This window comes from Lepidochelys kempii, chromosome 6, assembly GCF_965140285.1.
Source record: "Lepidochelys kempii isolate rLepKem1 chromosome 6, rLepKem1.hap1, whole genome shotgun sequence".
In the NCBI taxonomy this organism is placed as follows: Eukaryota; Metazoa; Chordata; order Testudines; family Cheloniidae; genus Lepidochelys; species Lepidochelys kempii.
In genome coordinates this window covers 16,859,868-16,880,887 of record NC_136385.1, presented here as the reverse complement: position 1 = coordinate 16,880,887, position 21,020 = coordinate 16,859,868, and the positions used below count along the sequence as shown (strand labels likewise).

The following is a 21,020-nucleotide window of genomic DNA, read 5'->3' as shown; positions in this document are numbered from 1 at the left end:
TCACAAAGCATATTTTGTACAAAGATTATTACAAAGTGGGTAGTTTGTGAATACAGGGTTGCTTCTCAGCACACCGTGGAATGCCTCGTTGAGGCTATTGCAGCCAGCCATAATGTAGAGCAACCTAAGGGATGTCTAAATTATGTCTGGGACTGGCCTGGCCCTTAACAGTGCAGGTGTGCAGGGGAATACAGGGACTTACAGCTCCCTTGTCCTCCATCCCATCCCAGCCCAAGCTGCCCTGAGAAGACCTAAGAACATAAGAACAGCCACACTGGGTCAGACCAGTGGTCCATATAGCCCAGTATCTTGTCTTCCAACAGTGGCCAATGCCAGGTGCTTCAAAGGGAATGAACAGAACAGGGCAATTATTGAGTAATCCATTCCTTGTCATCCACTCCCAGCTTCTGGCAATCAGAGGCTAGGGACACCCAGGGCATGGGATTGTGTCCCTGACCACCTTGACTAATAGCCATTGAGGAACCTATCCTCCATGAATTTATCTAATTTTTTTTTTAACCCAGTTATACTTTTGGCCTTCACAACAGCCCCTGGCAACTAGCTGCACAGGTTGATTGTGTGTTGTGTCAAGAAGCACTTCCTTTTGTTTCTTTTAAACCTGCCACCTATTAATTTCATTGGGTGACCCCTGGTTCTTGTGTTATGTGAAGGGATAAATAACACGTCCTTATTCACTTTCTCCACACCCGTCGTGGTTTTATAGCCCTCTCTTGTCTCCCCCCTTAGTCGCCTCTTTTCCAAGCTGAACAGTCCCAGCCTTTCAATCTCTCCTCATGTGGAAGCTGTTCCAAACCCGTCATCATTTATGTTGCCCTTCTCTGTACTTTTTCCAACTCTAATATCTCTTTTTTGAGATGGGATGACCAGAACTGCACCCAGTATTCCAGGTGTGGGCGTACCATGGATTTATAGAGAGGCATGATATTTTGTCTTATTATCTATCCCTTTCCTAATGGTTCCTAACATTCTGTTAGCCTTTTTGGCTGCCACTGCACATAATATGAATGTCTTCAGATGTGGCACAGCTTGAAGATGTGGGTCACAGTTTTTAGGGATTAAGAATAGAGGTGGGTGGGAAACTATTTTTCTGCCTTCCGAAATGCATCTGAGACCTTTCAAAAGTAAAAATATGTGTGTGTGTTTGTATGTGAGAGAGAACAGCCTGGTGGTTAAGGCCTGCACTTGGGCTGTGGGAAACCCCAGTTCAAGATCTTCTTCTGCACTTTGGTCTCACAAATCAGTGCCTTAACCACCTGGCTATTCTGGGGTGAGTCTCTCTCAGACATTCCATCCTGAACCCAAAAAACTTTTCCCATCAAAACTGGTACATTCCCGTGAAACATTTCAGCTTCAATTAATTGAAATTTTCCAAGAACAGCAACAATCAGAAAATTCCCAACCAGCTGTAGTAAGAATCATATTTTCTGTCACGGCTAAGGTTACACAAATCCTAATTTTGGATGTTTATGAAGTAGCAGAAAGAAATGATTTTAAAGGGATGGGAAACTTCCATTCCTTACCTTCCTAATCTGAATATTCAAATTCAGGTAATTTTTTTAAACCACAAAGAGACAAAGCTGTTATTTGATGCATATTTGAATTAAAAGGTTTTTTATAGCCCAAGATGTGCAGTAGGATGTTTTTGAACCTATCTAATATTGCACAAACTACTGAGTAGAATGACTTTTCCTTCCCACTCTTTGTAGCTCTTATTGCTAGAACGCCAGTAATTTCTGAACAACCTTATTAGATTCAGACATATCTTTTTGCTGATGCTGTCATGTTTTGTTTATGTTATGTTTTGTGGATGCTGTTTCAATAGATTGAATCTCTACTTGTACTCATTTAGAAAATAAAAAGATCTCTTCTCCTATCCACTCTTACCATCTCTTTATAGTCTCTTCTAAAATGACCACTGAGAGATCATCGCTTTTATAAATTTCAGTCCCCTCTGCCAGATGAGTCACTCACCAGGGGGAACTGGTTCCTCTGGTCTGCAGCCAGATCATTGTTCTGTGGTGCTTCTGTTTGATTGGAAGAGCATCAGGTTAATGATTTTGGATTGCTATTTTTAGCCCTTTGCTAGGTGCAGGAATTTCTCCAAAACCTCCAGTGTGTTTTGGCTCAAAATAGAGGCTAAGGGGCAAAACTGAAGAGACAGTCCAGTTTACAATCCAAATGACAATCACAAAGCAAAGCGCAGTTTGTAGTTTGCTATAGACATGTGCAGACATATACCAATCAACCACAGTTTATTTTAATGTAATTAAGCTTAAAATAGAGTGCATGCAGTGTTGTATTAAATTTTATCCCAGCAATATCTTGAATAGACAGAGAAGGAGGAGGGAGGGGGCCTTCCCGAACTGTATTGCTTCTTACTGTTTCATGTTGTTTGTGTTTCCCAATCCTTGGTGTGTTGTTTTCTCACCCTATTCCTTTGTGCATTTACAGGATGCCTTTGTAGCTTTCCATATTAATAAAACTCTGGTGAGAAAGTCCAGGAACATGCTGCTGACTGGGTAGCTGGCACCTGGTCAACCCAGCTTTGAGCCCTGCAAAAATGTGAGTGTACTTAAGAGATGGATGTAGGGTGGGATCTGGGAGTCAAGTTTGTTCCCAAAAAAATGCAAAACCAGATTTTTCATTCACTCAGTGGCAGCCAGAGCTCCTAGTACACATTATACATCATACTGCATCATAGAGCCACAATGCCAATGGACAGGAATACTGATCAGCCATGCTTTTACCTTGGTGCAATATTGACCCTCACTGAGCTCCCCTACTTCCTCCCCCCCCCATCGCAGTGATTCCCCATATAGTGGTAGCAGGTAGGACGAACCCATCAGCCACTGGATATCCACAGTATCACAGATTCCCTCTAGGTATGGCACAGCCTGGCAAGTACAGACTCCCTCTGCGGGAGCATAGATTTCCCCCATTTCCACAGTGATCTCTGTGCAGAAAGGTATTAAACTGGACTTTTCTTGTTGCCCATCAAAAGCAAGAAGTCAAAAGGTAACTCATATTACAACACAATGCAATTCTGTTTATGTACTACATTGCAAAATCAATCAATGCATGTTATGGAATATATCACATTCTCCTTCACATAGCAGCATTCACCGTCAGGTACAGAAATAACAGGCTTCGCTAGGAAAGATTCTTATTGCCCAATTAATTTGTTAAAACATAAAAGTTACATTAACAGTATTTATTTCAGAAATTTTTCAGTGTAAAGGTTAAATTATGGCATTTATCTGTTCTCTTGCAATTTGCATGCATTTCATGTAAAAGCTCTCAAGTGTTTATTTATAAGTGTTTATTAAGGAATTCTTTTCTGGAATTTTCAAATTAAGTTTGCTTCCAGAGAGGCTCTATTCTCAGAGGTGTGAGGGTAGATACTTAAAATATGAGTGTGTATGTGAGGGTAGATACTTAAAAGACGCCACCTTGGCCAACACACCACGGACTGAACTGGCAACAGTCTGACATCCTCTGTGGATTCGGTGCAGAGGGGGCCATATAATACATATTGGCCAGTGGGTTGCATATATAAGGTTGAATATTCACTGCCACAAAACTTAATTAATACAGAGTTAAGGCAAACTTAAACTTCTGAAAACCAGGAAATACAGAATTAAGGTAACGTCTCTACACTCACACAACCTTAACTCCGCTTCCCTGGAACTAGCAATAGGCACAGGGGCCAAACAAAATCTGACCTATCCCTAACACAGAAAATGGCAGATTTTCTTATGTTGTGTCCAACATAATTCTATACCATCATTCCTCTTCAGATCCTCTCACTGACCCTCACTGTGTTAGGTGTAGCTGTACTGACCATGGGATTAGTTGCAGCTCCCCATTCCAATTTCAGCATTGTACGTCTGGGCCGTACATCAGTCATGCCTATTCTCTGCTCCCCAAACGTCTCCTGTGGCATACACTGAGCATGCTTGTTCCCAGCTCCCATCATGGAGCTGGTCCGTTGTGCCTAGTGCCACTCAGGAGAAGTTCAGTGAGCCTCTCCGATAACAGAACCAATTTGTCGTGGCAAATTTGCCTCTCTGGCGTCATTTTCAATGTGGTAACTAGTCATTCCCATGTCAGCCCACCCGCATACCACCATTCTGGGTTTTATATCCCAGACACAGTACAACCCACAAGACTGTCTCAGAATAGGAGCCAGGCAGATGGGTAGATATCATGGGGGGGTTCACTTGTGAGGTGCAGAGCTTCCTCATATTTGCACACCTCTCTCACACTTCCAGAAGGGGCTCCACTGTGGCCAGATGTTGGGCAGCAGAACACACAAACATACACACCTTTTAGACTTCCTGGGGAAAGAATTTGAATGCACACTCTTGGGATGCAAGGGTCAGGACCCACTCCCTTAAGCCACCAGTGATCATGTTATTCAGGATGTGTCCCTCAACAGGTTGTTTCTGAGAAAACACTAATTTGTAGAGGTGTGAACTGTGGTAAACAGAAATGTTAAAACTTTTGTGCTGCAATTTATTTCAAAATCAAGACTGGAAGATATGCTTTAGTCAAACACAAGTGATTGAGCTGAAAGTATTGGTTCTTATATAGGTCAGACTAGATGATTTAATCATCCCTTCTGGCCTTAAACGTCTATGAATCTACCGAATATTGCTGTTCAGGCCATAGAGTTGTACCCAGTAATTCCTGCACTGACTTCTGGATGAACTAGAGTATATCTTTTAGAAAGGCATCCAATCTTGATTTAAAATAGCAGTTCCCAAACTATGGGAACCCACATGGGGTTGAGGCATCAGCAGATGGGGTCATGATCCCAATCAAATATTCAAACCAATGACGAATGCGTCCGGACCCACTCTGTTTATACATCCAAGGATGGTGGTAGCCCTTTTAGCCACAGCATTCCTCTGGGACCTCAACTGATCACATACAATGGATAAAAAGGGCCATTTTAATAAAGCAAAAGCTTCTATTAATTTTTTTTAAATGTCTGGGGTTTTTTTAAATTGAAACTGAACATTTGAAACTCTTGAAATTTTGGGGGGTTGTTTTTTCCCCTTCCTTATCCCTTTCCCCACTGAATACAATCATATGTTAGTGTTTTTCTTTTCTTCTTCTTCTTTCTTTTGGTGCATTTCATAAATTTTTAAAACTTCCTCAACTTTTGGAAAAGTTACAGAATGAAAATGAAAGTCTCTAACTCTGCCACTCCATCAAACTCCCTTATCAAGTGTAGAGATGAACCAGTTCAGCTACAATAGCTGAAGACACACCTACCCTTATGTCACTAGTTTTAAGTATGTCCCTAAAGTGCTGTAATAATAATTCTCCCCCCACAAATTGCTGGTAGAAAACTTCCATGAGCTACGTGCCATTGTCAAGAGGATGGGACTCTTCAAACCTAGTTATCTTTTTTTCTTCCTGAATTTCCTGCAAATTCTGATGTTAGAGGCTGCAGGCTGGTTCACTCTCTGGTACATTGAAACATCCTTCATGCCCTTTCTGACTGCAGCACTGCTGCTGACAACAGCTCAGGTAAACTTCCCAAATCAGTGTTGTGAGGGACACATGTATTTACATGTCATATATTCCTACTCTAGTCACTTCCTCAGCTGCTGACTCTGCTATGGCCCTTTGCCCTGTTTCATAAGATGCAGCTTCTCCAATGGAGTGTCTGCAGCATCCAGCAGTGATGGTTTATTGGAAGGTTCAGGCAAAGTTGTTCAGAACAGCTAAAAATACTGTAGTGCTGCTGGGAACAGGGAGCTCACAGCTTTTTTAATCTGCAGGAGGAACTGTGTCTTGTAGAAGCTATGGATGTGGGAAACTCAGACCTCTTAAGTTGTCACCCTGACTCAGAAAAAGGTTCTGAAGAGAAGTAGTGAAGGAGCACTGGCTGTAGGGAGCTCAGACCAACTCCAGTCCCTATCTGTCTCAGAAAGCACATACAAGAGAGATACTGCATGACGTGAACTCAGCCCTCTGTAATGTGCTTTTCATGTGAGTGTAGTTAGAACTAGCAGCCCACATTTCTCCTATCTATAGTTTATTGGGTCCCCTCCTCTTGCCAGTCTTCTTCCCGCACTGGACATGGCATGGCCTGCGTATAAGCTTTTGTGTCTGAACGATTAGGTTCGAGTATGTTACCTGAACTCCCCCTAATCACAAGCTTTCCCTTTCTGTAGACAGAGAGAACTTATTTTCCCTCAGTTGAGTTGAGCTGGTTGAGGTCATCCCTCAAATAACTCAATCAAGATGAAATGTGTTACTCTGCATCTACACTCAGAAAAAGATTGCAATTAAATTGAGGTTATCTGACCAATGACAACCTCTTTTCACGTGTAGACAAGCTGTGTCTGTCAGCCAAGTCAGGTGGTGCTCTGTACCTTCACCAGGTTGAGGTTGGGATGCACTGAAAAGAGGAGTCCCCAGGAATTCATGTATAGAGACACATGTGTTTCTGATCCCTTTCACTGTGCTCTCCCCAATATGGGCTTGGGATGCACTGATAATAAGGTGGGGGTGTTCTTTAGGACTGAGTGTATAGCGGATACAAAAGATGTCCCCCATAATAGCAAAGGGCACGTTCATCAAATTACGTTGTTTAAATGATAGTCCTAGGGACATCTTTTACCCTGCACTGTGAGTATGGAGGGTAGAAATTGATTCCTGGTGTCATCAGGAGGCACTGCCATCCAGTTGGAGCTGGGGTTCACTGGTTCAGGCTGGTTTTATAGAGTTTAAAGCCAGAAGGGACCACAAGATCATCTAGAACTGCATATGGATAGAGGACATAGCACTGCCCTGCCTCTGTTACAGAAGTGCAAGGAGCCCTGGCCCAATTTTATCAGTGATGCATTTTCTCTTCCAGTTCCAGGGCTGGTGGTTCCAGCATGATTTGGGGCACCTTTCAGTCATCACCAAGTCCAAATGGAACCACTTGTGTCATGAGTTTATGATGTGCAAGCTAAAGGTAAATGCCTGTTGGAACTTCAGCAAGGTAGGTTAAAAGAGTGAGCCGCTTCTGTTCAGAAAGTCTCTTATGGATAGCCTGCCCCATAAACGTAGCAGAGAGGAGAACATGATGCAGTTCTCAAGGAACAGGTGAACAAATAATGGACGAGGGCTCACGCAGGCTTCCCCATGCCCCAGACATGTGAGCTCATAGAAGGAAAACTGCTAGAGGGTCATCCAAAAACTCATCCAACAGGAGAGGCAAGGCACTGCAACAGAGACCTTCGGATGTTCTTCCCTTATGTTTATTGGCTGTTCCCTCCAGTTCCTGCCTTCAGAATCTCTTCACTTCAGTCTCACTCAGCCTGCCCTCCCTGTTCCCCTTCTTCACTCCTTTTTTTCTTTCTCTTTGTTCTTTTATCCCCTTCCTTTCTATGTCCCTTTTCTCTTCCTTCTCTTCCTCCCCAACAAAACCTCACTCAGAACTCATTTTTATTTATTTACTTTGTGGAATTAATATGTTTTCAGCCATTATATTATTCGCTCTGCTTGTATATTAGATCTTTTACTCCCCCATCTCTACCCCTTTGTCTTCTCGATTTAAAATGTAAGCCTTTCAGTGCAGGGACTGTTTGTCCAGTGCTTAGCACAACAGGGCCCTGATCTCAGTTGGGGTTTCTAGGCACTACCAGAGTTCAAATGATAAAATAATAAAAAATGAGGCAATTTATATTTGGCAGCAGTGTGTTTTGATTCCTGCAAGGGTTGTCGTCCACGTGGTGGAATCACCAACATAACCAGCATCACGCCAAAACCAACTGCTTCCCCAAGGACCCTGATATTCTACTACATCACTCCCTTTTTGCCTTAGGAAAGACACTCTGTGTGGAGGTGAGTGTAAAGGAATGGTTTTGAACAAACTTGGTTTCTGAAAGGATACAGTGCTAAAAGACCCAGATGTCAGGAAGCTGTGGTGTATTGGGAATAAACTGTCCAGTGTGTGGGATTTTGGAGCCACTGCTGGATTGCAGCCATTCTGGAAAGGGGCTGGTGCTGAGACATACTTGCTGCTTGGAACACTAGTGGTTCCCTGGAGAAACAGAGAAACAGAGTTTGTTCAGTGTTGGTGTATCAATCATTTATCCTGGGCAGTGATTACCTTTTCCCCCTGTTTTTCTTCACAGGGTCCTGGACAGTATTGTAGTTCTCTGGGTATCGCACAGAAACCACATCCCAATGAACATTGATTATGATAAGAACGCTGACTGGTTCTCTGCCCAGGTAAGATCCTCTCTCCTCTTAGGTGTGCTGGAAGGCACTTATAGATGCTTAAAGAGTTAATAGTGTAAATATCATTACTCCTGGCAATAGCACTGAGGATCTGTGTCACTTTAAGGATATTGTTAATGAAGCCTAGATTAGCCTGGAAGGGTGGAAGTGGGGCATTTTTCATCCTGCTGTTCAAAGAGATATAAAATGTATAATTTATGGATCCACACTCTCTCCTTTCTTTCTTCCTCTCTCAGCTCCAGGCAACATACAATGTGAACCAGTCTTTATTCAATGACTGGTTCACTGGGCTCTTGAACTTCCAGATTGAGCACCAGTGAGTACAGGTCCTGGGAAGAAGGGTGGGAACTCTCATGGGGCACCAGTGAGTGCAAGCATTGCAGAGGGATAGGGGACCCACCTAAGAGTGAGGGTAATTAAACATTGGAACCGCTTACTCGGGGAGATGTTGAGCTCACCAGCACTTGGGGGTCTTTAAAACAAAATTAGGTATCTTTCTAAAAGACACTTTAATCCAGTTTCTGGGGAAAATTCAACGGCTTGGAAGTCACACTACTTGATTGTAGTAATGTAGGGCTGGAAGGAGCCTCGAGAGGTCATGAGATCCAGGCCTCTGCACTGAGGTAGGACCAAGTAAACTGAGCCCATCCCTGATAGGTGTTTGTCCAACCTGTTCTTAAAAACCTCCAGTGATGGGAATTCCACAACCTCCCTTGGAAGCCTATTGCAGAACTTAACTATCCTGATAGTTAGAAAGTTTTCCCTAATATCTAACCTAAATCTCCCTTGCCGCAGATAAGAACATAAGAACGGCCATACTGGATCAGACCAAAGGTCCATTTATTAGCCCAGTATCCTGTCTTCCAACAGTGGCCAATGCCAGGTGCCCCAGAGGGAATGAACAGAAGAGGTAATCATCAAGTGATTCACCTCCTGCTGCCCACTACCAGCCTCTGGCAAACAGAGGCTAGGGACACCATCCCTGCCCATCCTGGCTTATATCCATTGATGGACGTGTCCTCCATGAACTTATCTAGTTCTTTTTTGAACCCTGTAATACTCTTGGCCTTCACAACATCCTCTGGCAAAGAGTTCCACAGGTTGACTGTGCGTTGTGTGAAGAAATAGTTCCTTTTATTTGTTTTAAACCCTCTGCCTATTCATTTCATTTGGTGACCCTAGTTCTTGTATTTGTGAGGAGTAAATAACACTTCCTTATTTACTTTCTCCAAACCAGTCATGGTTTTATAGACCTCAATCATATCGCCTCTTAGTCGTCTCTTTTCCAAGCTGAAAAGTCCCAGTCTTATTAATCTCTCCTTATATGCAAAAAGAAAAGGAGTACTTGTGGCGCCTTAGAGACTAACCAATTTATTTGAGCATGAGCTTTCATGAGCTACAGCTCACTTCATCGGATGCATTCAGTGGAAAATACAGTGAGGAGATTTATATACACACAGAACATGAAAAAATGGGTGTTTATCATGCACACAGTAAGGGGAGTGATCAGTCAAGATGAGCCATTACCAGCAGAAGAGTGGGGGGGGCGGGGAAGAAAACCTTTTGTAGTGATAATCAAGGTGGGCCATTTCCGATGAAGTGAGCTGTAGCTCACGAAAGCTTATGCTCAAATAAATTGGTTAGTCTCTAAGGTGCCACAAGTTCTCCTTTTCTTTTTGCGAATACAGACTAACACGGCTGCTACTCTGAAACCTCTCCTTATACGGAAGCTCTTCCATGCCCCTAATCATTTTTGCTGCCCATTTCTGAACCTTTTCCAATTCTAATATATCTTCTTTGAGATGGGGCGACTGGATCTGCACACAGTATTCAAGATGTGGGTGTACCATGGATTTATATAGAGGCAACATGATATTTTCTGTCTTATTATCTATCCCTTTCTTAATGATTCCCAACATTCTGTTTGCTTTTTTGATGGCCACTGCACATTGAGTGGATGTTTTCAGAGAACAATCCACAATGACTCCAAGATCTCTTTCCTGACTGCTAACAGCCCATTTAGACCCCATTAAGCCCATTACTTCTTGCCCTACCTTCAGTGGACATGGAGAACAATTGATCCCCGTCCTCTTTAGAACGGCCCTTCCCACATTTGCAGGCTGTTATCAAGTCCCCTCCTATTGTCTTTTCTCAAGACTAAACATGCTCAGTTTTTTTAACCTTTCCTCCTAGGTCACAGTGGTGCCTTCTGGCCTTGGAATCTCTGAATCTAGACATGAGTAATAGGATCCACAGGAGAGAAGCCAGCCAGATTGTTCCTGGTCAGTGCACCAGCTATGCTAGCAAGAGGTTTTTAAGATATCATTTTTAATTTTTTCTGTTACCTTTATTTACTGCTCCAACAGTAACTGTAATTTGGATTCAAGGTCTGTACCAGGGACTTGCTTTTGCTTGGTTTGCACCAAACAAATTGTTCTTCTTACCCCTGACTTAACACACACAAAATTAAAAAGGGGGTGTAAAACTCAGAACAACAAAGTCATTTTTAATGTAATAAATTCCCTTACTTAATCACACTTTTTTTGTAGTCTTTTTAACATAAAGTTACATTTCTAAATGTCATTCAATGCCTTTGTTGATGGAAAAGAGTCAGTTTTGGGCTGTAGCTCTCAGAGTGTAATGGTTAAAGTCTGATCCTACTTCTTCTTCTTCTTAGAACAAGACAATGGCACCGGGGCCAGGGGGGAGAAGAGAAAAGTAGAGTAAAAGATAGGAAAATGCCATTTCTCTTTGATGTTTGCAGTTTAGTTCTGTTAGACCAAACCGTAACACACAATCTTAGATGCCACTCCAGGACCCAGAAAACGTTAATCAGCATAGGGCTGCTCAAGGCTTTGTGTTCAACTTGCCACTAAGGTTACACCCAATTAAGATAGCAAAGGAAGATTTGTTCCAGCTGGCTTAGCCGACTCTTACTGAAGAGAAGGCAAAGAGCAGTGGGAAAGAAACGTATACAGTAGGGAGGCAACAGCAGGACCTTTAGGGTATGTCTACACAGGGATAAATGTCCCGTGGCATGGCCACAGCTGGCCAGGGTCAGCTGACTTGGGCTTGTGGGGCTCAGGCTGCTGGCTAAAGCTTGCTGTGTAGACATTCAGGCTGGGACTGGAGCCCGAGCTTTCGGGCCGTCCACCCTTGCAGGGTACAGAGCCCAGGCTCCAGCTTGAGTCTGAATGTCTACACTGCAATTTTATAGCGCAGCAGCCCAAGCCCCACAAGCCCAAGTCAGCTGACCCTAGCCAACCACAGCAGGTTTTCTATTCCTGTGTAGACATACCTTAGGACCTCCTCTAAGGACTGCTCAAGACAGAGCCCTGGAGAGGATGATCATATTTGGATTCCTGTTTTGGTCAGAACATCCTTCAGGAACAAGAGAGAGGCCTGATGATGTGATGGAAATCCCTGGTTCCCTATGTGTAATAGTGATGATCATGAACCTGGTTCTTATTCTGGTTGATGATCATGATGCTCTAATTGTCCTACTATACTCGAAGCTGGCTTCTGTGCTGAACAAGTTGTGTAATGAAATTGCCTCTTCTCTTCACAGTCTTTTCCCCACAATGCCTCAACACAACTACTGGAGTCCCTGGTGAAGTCTCTGTGTGCCAAGCATGGTATCAAGCGCCAATGCAAGCCCTTGCTCACTGCCTTAGCTGATGTTGTACAGTAAGTGTCATAGGAAGAATTGGTGCAGTAGCAAGTGGCATAGTAAAGATGCATGGTGAGAAAGAGGGAAGCAGGCTGGAGAACGCTGGCAATGCTCTTACTTAGGCAGCCCAATATGCCGTTAGCTTTCTTGGCAAGAAGGGCACACTGCTGACTCATATCCAGCTTCTCATTCACTGTAATCCCCAGGTCCTTTTCTGCAGAACTGCTGCTTAGCCAGTTGGTCCTGTGACAAAGTTCCTCCTCTACCTTGGTGGGTCTTGCGCTTATTGGCGGATTTGCTTGCCTCAGAGATTCACGGCAGCCCTCAGTTTGGCTGTTTTCATGAACTCACAGTTCAGGTCAATTTCTCCTGTATCTGACGAGGAGTTGGGAGGTTTGGGGGAAACCCAGGCCCACCCTCTACTCCGGGTTCCAGCCCAGGGCCCTGTGGAATGCATCTGTCTAGAGTGCCTCCTGGAACAGCTGTGCGACAGCTACAACTCCCTGGGCTACTTCCCTATGGCCTCCTCTCAACACCTTCTTTATCCTCACCATAGGACCTTCCTCCTGGTGTCTGATAATGCTTGTACTCCTCAGTCCTCCAACAGTACACATTCTCACTCTCGACTCCTAGCGCCTCTTGTTCCCAGCTCCTCACACGCGCACCACAAACTGAAGTGGTTTTTTTAACCTTTTTAAACCCAGGTGCCCTGATTAGCCTGCCTTAATTGATTCTAGCAGCTTCTTGATTGGCTGCAGGTGTTCTAATCAGCCTGTCTGTCTTAATTGTTTCCAGAAAGTTCCTGATTGTTCTGGAACCTTCCCTGTTACCTTACCCAGGGAAAAGGGACCTATTTAACCTGGGGCTAATATATCTGCCTTCCGTCACTTTCCTGTAGCCATCTGGCCCAACCCTGTCACAGTCCCCAGCCCGTAGCGGTTCATGGGATTCTTCTGTCCTAAGTGCAGGACTCTGCACTTGTCCTTGTTGAACCTCATCAGATTTCTTTTGGCCCAATCCTCCAATTTGTCTAGGTCACTCTGTACCCTATCCCTACCCTCCAGCATATCCACCTCTCCCTCCAGCTTAGTGTCATCTGTGAACTTGCTGAGAGTGCAATCCATCCCATCATCCAGATCATTAATAAAGATATTGAAAAAAACTGGCCCCAGGACCGACCCCTGGGGCACTCCGCTTGATACCAGCTCCCAACTAGACATCAAGCCATTGATCACTACCCGTTGAGCTCGACAATGTAGCCAGCTTTCTATCCACCTTATAGTCCATTCATCCAATCCATACTTTTTTAACTTGCTGGCAAGAATACTGTTGGAGACCATATCAAAAACTTTGATAAAGTCAAGATATATCATGTCCACTGCTTTCCCCATATCCACAGAGTCAGTTATCTCATCATGGAAGGCAATCAGGTTGGTCAGGTATGATGTGCTCTTGGTGAATCCATGTTGACTGTTCCGGATCACCTTCCTCTCCTCCAAGTGCTTCAAAATGGTTTCCTTGAGGACCTGCTCCATGATTTTTCCAGGGACTGAGGTGAGGCTGACCAGTCTGTAGTTCCCTGGGTTCTCCTTCTTCCCTTTTTTAAAGATGGGCACTATATTTGCATTTTTCCAGTCATCTGGGACTTTCCCTGATCCCCACAAGTTTTCAGAGATAATGGCCAATGGCTCTGCAATCACATCAGCCAATTTCCTCACAACCCTCTGAAAGAGAGTTTCCTCTCTGAAAGAGAGCCTCTTCTGCTGCTTGTTTCAGGAAATGTCCAGGGGAAGGAACAGATCAGTTCTTAGGAAGACTCCCTTTGGTGCAGTTAGATTAGCTAGTAAATATAGACTTCTGCTCCACTGTCTGCTTCTTTTCAAGACTCCCTGAAAAGAGAACCCTTGATTCAAGAAAGCACATAAGAATGTGCTAAAATCCCATTGACTTCAAAGGTGTGTAAGTGCCTTGCTGAATTAAGGTCAAAGTAGCTATGAGATGGTAGGTGGGAGTTTTTCTTTCTCTTTTCCAGGGTGGAAGATCCTAAGGCTACATCTACACTGCCAAGTTTTTTTGCCAAAAGTTGTACCACTTTAATTAAAACCACTGTTGCATGTCCACCCCAGCTCCTTGTGTCATTGGAGCGTGTCCACACTAGCAATGACACAGAGAGCAGTGCACTGTGGTAGCCATACCACCATGCAACTGGCAGCAGGGTGCTTTGGGAAGGCTTTGCAATGCCTTGTGGGGCAGGGACAACATCACATGATGCAGGTTTCTCAATCCCATCATTCCATAGGCATCCTACTAGATTGTCAGCCGCTTTTCAACTGAAGTGTGTAGGGGGGGAGAGTGTGTGACAGGGAGTGTGTGTAGGGGAGAAAGGGGGAGAGACAGACAGTGCGTGTTGGGGGAGAGCAAGTATGTGGGTGGCATGCTGTCTCCTAAGTTCAGACAGCTGCTGAAAGCAACCTGTGCTGAGGCAGGGGAGGGGGAAACCCCAGCATCAGCCCCTGATTTGCTCTTTGCTTCCCAGAGCAGAGCAGCACAGCACCGCTGTCAGAATGGAGCTTTAAAAGGGGAGGGGCATATGACTGCAGGGCTGCTGAGTTCAAACCAATGAGCAGAGTGGTCACTCAGGCATTGTGGGACACCTCGGGAGGCCAATTACAAGGATAAAAGCAAGCAAGGTGTTTACACTGGCACTTTGGCGATAAAATCTTTGCACAAAAAGCCTTATCACTCTCCTCAAGGTGGTTTTATTAAAACCTTTGCGCAAAAAGCCTTATCACTCTGTTCAAGGTGGTTTTATTACAGCACTGCAGCTGAGGAGTTTCATGGCAAAATGTGACTTTGCAGTGTGTACTCCTCTGCTGTTTCATTGCCAAAAGCTGCCTTTTGGCGCAAAAACTTGCAAGTGTAAACCAGGCCTTAGGGTAGTCAGGACCAGACTTATTTGCACTCTGTGAAGTCAAACAAAATATGATCTTTGTTTTACATTATGTAAACTCCAAATGAATTTGTGTGTGTTAATTTCACTTTTCAAATGACCTCCACTGCTACCCAGAAAAAATAAGCAGAGGTCCTTAGTACACCAATGCCAGTTGCTTACAGCTGCCTCATTAACTTTGCCTATATTTCAGAGTGGTAGCCATGTTAGTCTGTATCAGAAAAAACAACGAGGAGTCCTTGCAGCACCTTAATTTATTTGGGCACAAGTTCTCGTGGGCTAAAAGCCACTTCCTCAGATGCATGGAGTGAAAAACACAGTAGGAAGATATATATAACAGTACATGAAGAGATGGGAGTTGCTTTACCCAGTGTGGGGTCAGCTCTAACAAGACAATTCAATAAAAGTGGGCTATTATCAACAAGATGAAAAATCACTTTTGTAGTGATAATCAGGGTGGCTCATTTCAAACAGTTGCCAAGAAGGTGTGAGTAACAGTAGGGGGAAATTAGTTTTTAGTTTTTGTAGTGACCCATCCACTCTCAGTCTTTATTCAGGCCTAATTTGATGGTGTCCAGTTTGCAAATTAATTCCAGTTCTCCAGTTTCTCGTTGGAGTCTGTTTTTGAAGGTTTTTTTTGTGAAGAATTGCCACTTTTAAGTCTGTTATTGAGTGTCCAGGGAGGTTGAAGTGTTCTCCAACTGGTTTTTGAATGTTATAATTCTTGACGTCTGATTTGTGTCCATTTATCCGTTTACGTAGAGACTGTCCGGTTTGGCCAATGTACATAGCAGAGGGGCATTGCTGGCACATGATGGCATATATCACATTAGTAGATGTGCAGGTGAACAAGCCCCTGATAGCGTGTCTGATGTAGTTAGGTCCTATGATGGTGTCCCTTGAATAGATATGTGGACAGAGTTGGCAACGGGGTTTGTTACAGGGGTAGGTTCCTGGGTTAGTGTTTTTGTAGTGTGGTGTGTAGTTCCTGGTGAGTATTTGCTTCAGGTTTGGGGGCTGTCTGTAAGCAAGGACTGTACAACCTATCCTGAAGGACGATCCCTCGCTCTCACAGACCTTGGGAGACAGACCTTGGGAGACAGGCCAACCCTTGCTTACAGACTGAGGGTGAAGCTGAAAACAGTTGGGGTCCAACAGAGCATAGCTTTATGTAGTGGGAGCCAAAAATGGGTCAACAAGTAAATCTTTGGAGGCAGCTACGGTCATGGAGGGGGTCAATAAGGGTGAATCTGGAGGCGGTGGGGTAATACAGTGTCATGGAGAGCAAGGCTGGATGTAGTCAGCATATCCTTGGGGGTCATGGAGAACAAGGCTGGAGGCAGTGGGATTTTCATAGAATCATAGAATATCAGGGTTGGAAGGGACCTCAGGAAGCCATCTAGTCCAATCCCCTGCTCAAAGCAGGACCAATCCCCAACTAAATCATCCCAGCCAGGGCTTTGTCAAGCCTGACCTTAAAAACCTCTAAGGAAGAAGATTCCACCACCTCCCTAGTAACCCATTCTAGTGCTTCACCACCCTCCTAGTGAAATAGTTTTTCCTAATATCCAACCTAAACCTCCCCCACTGCAACTTGAGACCATTGCTTCTTGTTCTGTCATCTGCTACCACTGAGAACAGTCTAGAGCCATCCTCTTTGAAAGCAGCTATCAAATCCCCCTCTCATCCTTTTCTTCTGCAGACTACATAATCCCAGTTCCCTCAGCCTCTCCTCATAAGTCATGTGCTCCAGCCCCCTAATCATTTTTGTTGCCCTCTGCTGGACTCTTTCCAATTTTCACTATTTCCAATTTCCCTATTTCACTAGCAGGATGGTGGAATCTCCATCCTTAGAGATTTTTAAGGCCTGGGTAGACAAAGCCTTGGCTGTGATGATTTAGTTGGTGTTGGTCCTGTTTTGAGCAGGGGGTTGGACTAGATGACCTCCTGAGGTCTCTTCCAACCCTAATATTCTATGAGTCTATGATAACGTCACAGGTCTCTCCTGGAAATAAGCCCTGCCAGCAATAAGAAACCTGGCTGCAATAAAAGGAAAAAAAGTATGTTCTTCCCTGATGGAAAGGTCTCGGATTTGCAGCAGAAAGGACCTGGAGCAGCCTAAGCAGCCCTGAGCTAGGAACCCTAAAATGAGCCAGTCCTGAGTAAGAGAACTGGTTTGGATTTAATCTCATTTCTTTTTCTGATAAAGTTCAATCCCAGGAAATGAGTGAGTTTTGCCTCAACAAAGTAAGGCAAAGTATAGATTTTTAGATCAATAGAAATAGAAAGTGTCAGTGACCTGTTACAAGTGTCTGCTTTTTATATTCGATATTGTAATGGAATTACTTCTTCTAGTATATTATGATCTATGCCTTGATTCTCCTCCCACTTACACTAGTCTTACCCAGTGTCATTCCACTTACTCATGATTCTCACAAGTGTGCAAAGGGAATTGAGCCCCTAATGCACTAGAAATAGAAAATATAAATATAAGATGTTATAAACTCTTTACTAGATGCCCATCATCCTGGTGTCTAGGCATGATAGTTGGGAGGTGAGAGGGGTCTGAAACCCCAAGGTGAATCAACACTGAACAGAAGGTTCTTTACACTCCATTGAACAATTTGTGAGGGTGTTTTTCGTCATAGCAACTGTAGGTGGCAAAGACAATCCTTGACCGTTTCCATGGTGAACTTTTCCCCAGACTGTTGCTGTCAATTCAAAAGGGAACATTCTGAATACATTTATTTCAGGTCGATGAAAGCAAACTGAGCGCTGAACTGTCCACAGTCTTTGGGAATTAAACACCAATGTGGTTCACTGACAACCTGGGTTACTTTTGGGTGACTGAAAATATCTCCACTGGAAAAAGTATTTGTAGAAAACAAACACAATAGGAAAATGCTAGTTACTGAATGTGAAGCATTATCAAGGCCTAAAGCCCCATGGGATTCATGCTGTTCTGGATATGATAGAAATACACTCAAGGATGGCTCCAATACCAAACAACATGCAAGAGGGTTCTTTTCCTTTTACTACCCTCAGTTAGGAATCTACAGTGCTGAAACCTTGCATTTAGCAGTCCCTGGTTTCTCTGGGTCACAATTGCCCAAGGCTCAATTTTGAAATTTTGGCCTCTCTGCAGGCCCCAGACATCATGGTCTAAATTTATATGCTGGTCTTTTGTGAGGTGAAAATGGGTATAGTTCAATGCTATGAAAGCAGAATTACTGTGGGGATATATACTGACCCAACCAGGGAAAGCTCCCTGCACAGAGTGTTCTAGCCATGGACAGAAGTAATCTGTGCAAGGGATGGAATTCCCATAGCATAGATCATGTGAGTTTCAATGCGCTGACCATATCCTCCCAGATTGGAGTACGCTTTTCTCGTCTCTTTCACAGAGGACCAGAGGAGTGCATTTCGGAGGACTGTGTCACTCCACACCTCATACGTACTGAAACACAAGAGAGGTGACCTGGATTTGACTACTTGACAGCTGAAAGGTTTAAAAAAGGGGTTGGGTTTGCACTGAGGTTTCAGCAAGTTCTTCCTCATAACTAGTTCCCCTCTCCTGATTCAGAGCTGAGTTTTATACTCTGGCTGTCAACTTGGCCAGCTGAAGTTCCCCTACGCTAGACATTTCCCATGTCGGGTAGAGCTGGTTCAGGTAGAAGGATTGTCCCACTGCAGGCAGTGCCTTGGCTGTATAACCTAGTAGAGTGTCCACAGCCAGAGAACCACTGTGCTTTTGATGCATCAAGATGCCACACTGGCCCTTAAAGCCGTGATACTCAAGTGCAAATTAGGATAGTCCTGAGGCCTCTCTAATTTGTGGTGGGGCTGAAGAGACCCTCCACTGGCATAAAACCACCTCCACCCCAGCTTGTCCAGGGCCAAATTATGATCTTCTGAGGCCCTAAACTATGTCAAGTGTAAGAGGCCCCATACCATAAAAAAAATGAATTTATTATTTTCACAGAAAGGACATTGAATATATAAACATGAATGCTTTATATTTGGATATATACAAAGGTGTAGTTGTAAACATAGAATAATAATCTTCATTTTCAGCAGCCCTCTCTGTAACGATGACATCATGACAAAATAAATTGTAGACAAATTCTTTGAACTAATTGCGTATGTAAGTAAAGTAGAAGTAAACAATACAATATAAAAAATACAAAATAAAAAAATATAGTAAATAATACAGTTTACTAGAAGAGTTCTCAGGAAATTTTTCTTCTCTGTTGGGGCATCTAAATTGTGGAATTCCTTTTCTGAATGCGCTATGAGACTCTTAGAGGATATAAGATGACGCTAGAAGATACAAGAGGCAATAGAGGATATAGGCTGCAGATAACCCACAAGCTTAAAGCTCAACTATTAGTTATATTGATATGAATTACACCTAGGTAATAAGCAAACCATCGGAAAATTGTATGCGGAATGTATTTTTCCAATAAATTGATTTGTTTTTTTATAGACAGTTATGCTGAATTACCTAATATTGGTACTAAAATTTGAAACCAGTAAAAAATTAATTTTGTATTATAAATATTGAGATTTATATATCCACACAACAACAATATATATGTGTGTGTGCGGGTGGGTGTGCGCACGCCAAAAACCTTTGTTGTTTCACCAGGATATTTCTGTGAAAGTTACTGCTATTTGTCTATGTTCTCACAGGAAAACAAGAGAGGATATATAATTTTTTTACACCGTGAATAAGGAAAATTATCCTTCTTTTCATATGAATAAATGAAAAAAAGTTTGATTAATTTTATTAAGGAAATACAAAGTTTATCCACAGTAGATATAAAATATATTGACAAATGTTTATCCTGATTTAATTTTTGCCACAAACCAATGAATTGTTGGGATTTTTCTTTTGCCATACTATAAAAATGCAATATATTATGCATATGATATGTGATTTATAAGACTATATAAGAATTTTTACATCACATACTACCTATTATAAAATATTATCTTGCACGCTCCAAACCTGCCAAGCAGAAAATCCCAGTCTTTTTTCTCGGCAGACATCTCTTTTCGTGTTTGCTTCTCTGTCCTCTGTCTCCCCAAAGACCACTAATTAATCTCATGTAAACACCTTGGACACACAGAGTGACAACAAACTATATGCATGAAAGAGAAGGAAAGAATTTACCAGAAAAAAGATTGGTAATCTCTAGACAGGCATTGAGAAAGTGAGAAAAACAAGTCTATAGTCAAGCAAATATAATGAATTTTATAGGCTTTAATAGCTTATAAATCATATATGCACATAGTTTGAAATAACTTGCTCACCAAGTACTCAGAATATTTTGATATATATGTATATCTTCCTTCACTTCTCTCAAAACCCTCTATCTATCCTTTCATCAGCACTCTGACATTTACTGTGAAGGTTCCCAAAACTGATGGCGGGAAGCCAACACAAATTTATCTTCCTCAAGATCCACTCGACCCAAGTCCATACGACGATCACCTGCACACTCAGTCATGTGAAGCATGGGTAACACATGAAGCAGAAAGTGACGTGCACACTAAAATACACAATTGTCCGTATGTACAGACCCAAAGAAGAAAGAACCCACGAACCTACGAGTAGGAGCGTGGCAGGGCGGCTTCACGACACTGCCCTCTCCGACCTCACATTTTCTCTGATTTTATCAGCAGTGAGAATATTAAATTCTTTATTTATTTAAATAAATTATGAAGGCACTGTCAGAATTTTAGCAGGAACAGCTGGCCACAAAACGCTGCCTTGGGAGACTGATAGCAGACTTAGTTGTAGAAATAGTAATTTTACAAGTGCAATTATCGTTTTTTTCTCAGCCCTGGCCTCCCGCCTGTCAATAATAAACAATTAGTGAAGGGTAAGGATAGGGTGTGGGTATTTGTGTAGCCAGATGTGTATATTTTTATAATATTTGAATGAAAATGTCTATATAGAGAGAGAATATTCTTTTTCCCAAATCTCCTTTATTTATCAACCGGTTTTGATAAAATTTTAAATGGAGTCAGTTTTGGGTTTTTTTAGAGGCCCCTCATATTGTGAGGCCCTAAACTGTAGCTCAGTTAGCTTATACCTTAATCCGGCACTGGCCCTGCCCCAGTCAA

The 21,020-nt window shown here is 43.0% G+C and overlaps 1 protein-coding gene across 3 annotated transcripts in view; it reads left to right on the top strand.

Annotated features, from left to right (window-relative positions):
• The window catches only part of LOC144930644 (uncharacterized), a 34,395-nt gene that overhangs the window by 8,241 nt on the left and 5,134 nt on the right, over positions 1–21,020 (top strand). The window contains exons 2-7 of one of the 3 annotated variants that reach the window (XR_013635905.1): positions 2,473–2,583; positions 6,896–7,869; positions 8,163–8,259; positions 8,505–8,584; positions 10,462–10,550; positions 18,293–18,361. Coding sequence is in view for 1 of the 3 variants with exons in the window: in XM_078853137.1 (XP_078709263.1) it covers positions 8,215–8,259; positions 8,505–8,584; positions 10,462–10,550; positions 18,293–18,384 (306 nt within the window). In the remaining 2 variants the exon portion in view is untranslated. Of the gene's footprint in view, positions 1–2,472; positions 2,584–6,895; positions 7,870–8,162; positions 8,260–8,504; positions 8,585–10,461; positions 10,579–18,292; positions 18,979–21,020 lie in introns of those variants that run through there. The other 2 variants (XM_078853137.1, XR_013635906.1) reach the window with 2 other exon arrangements.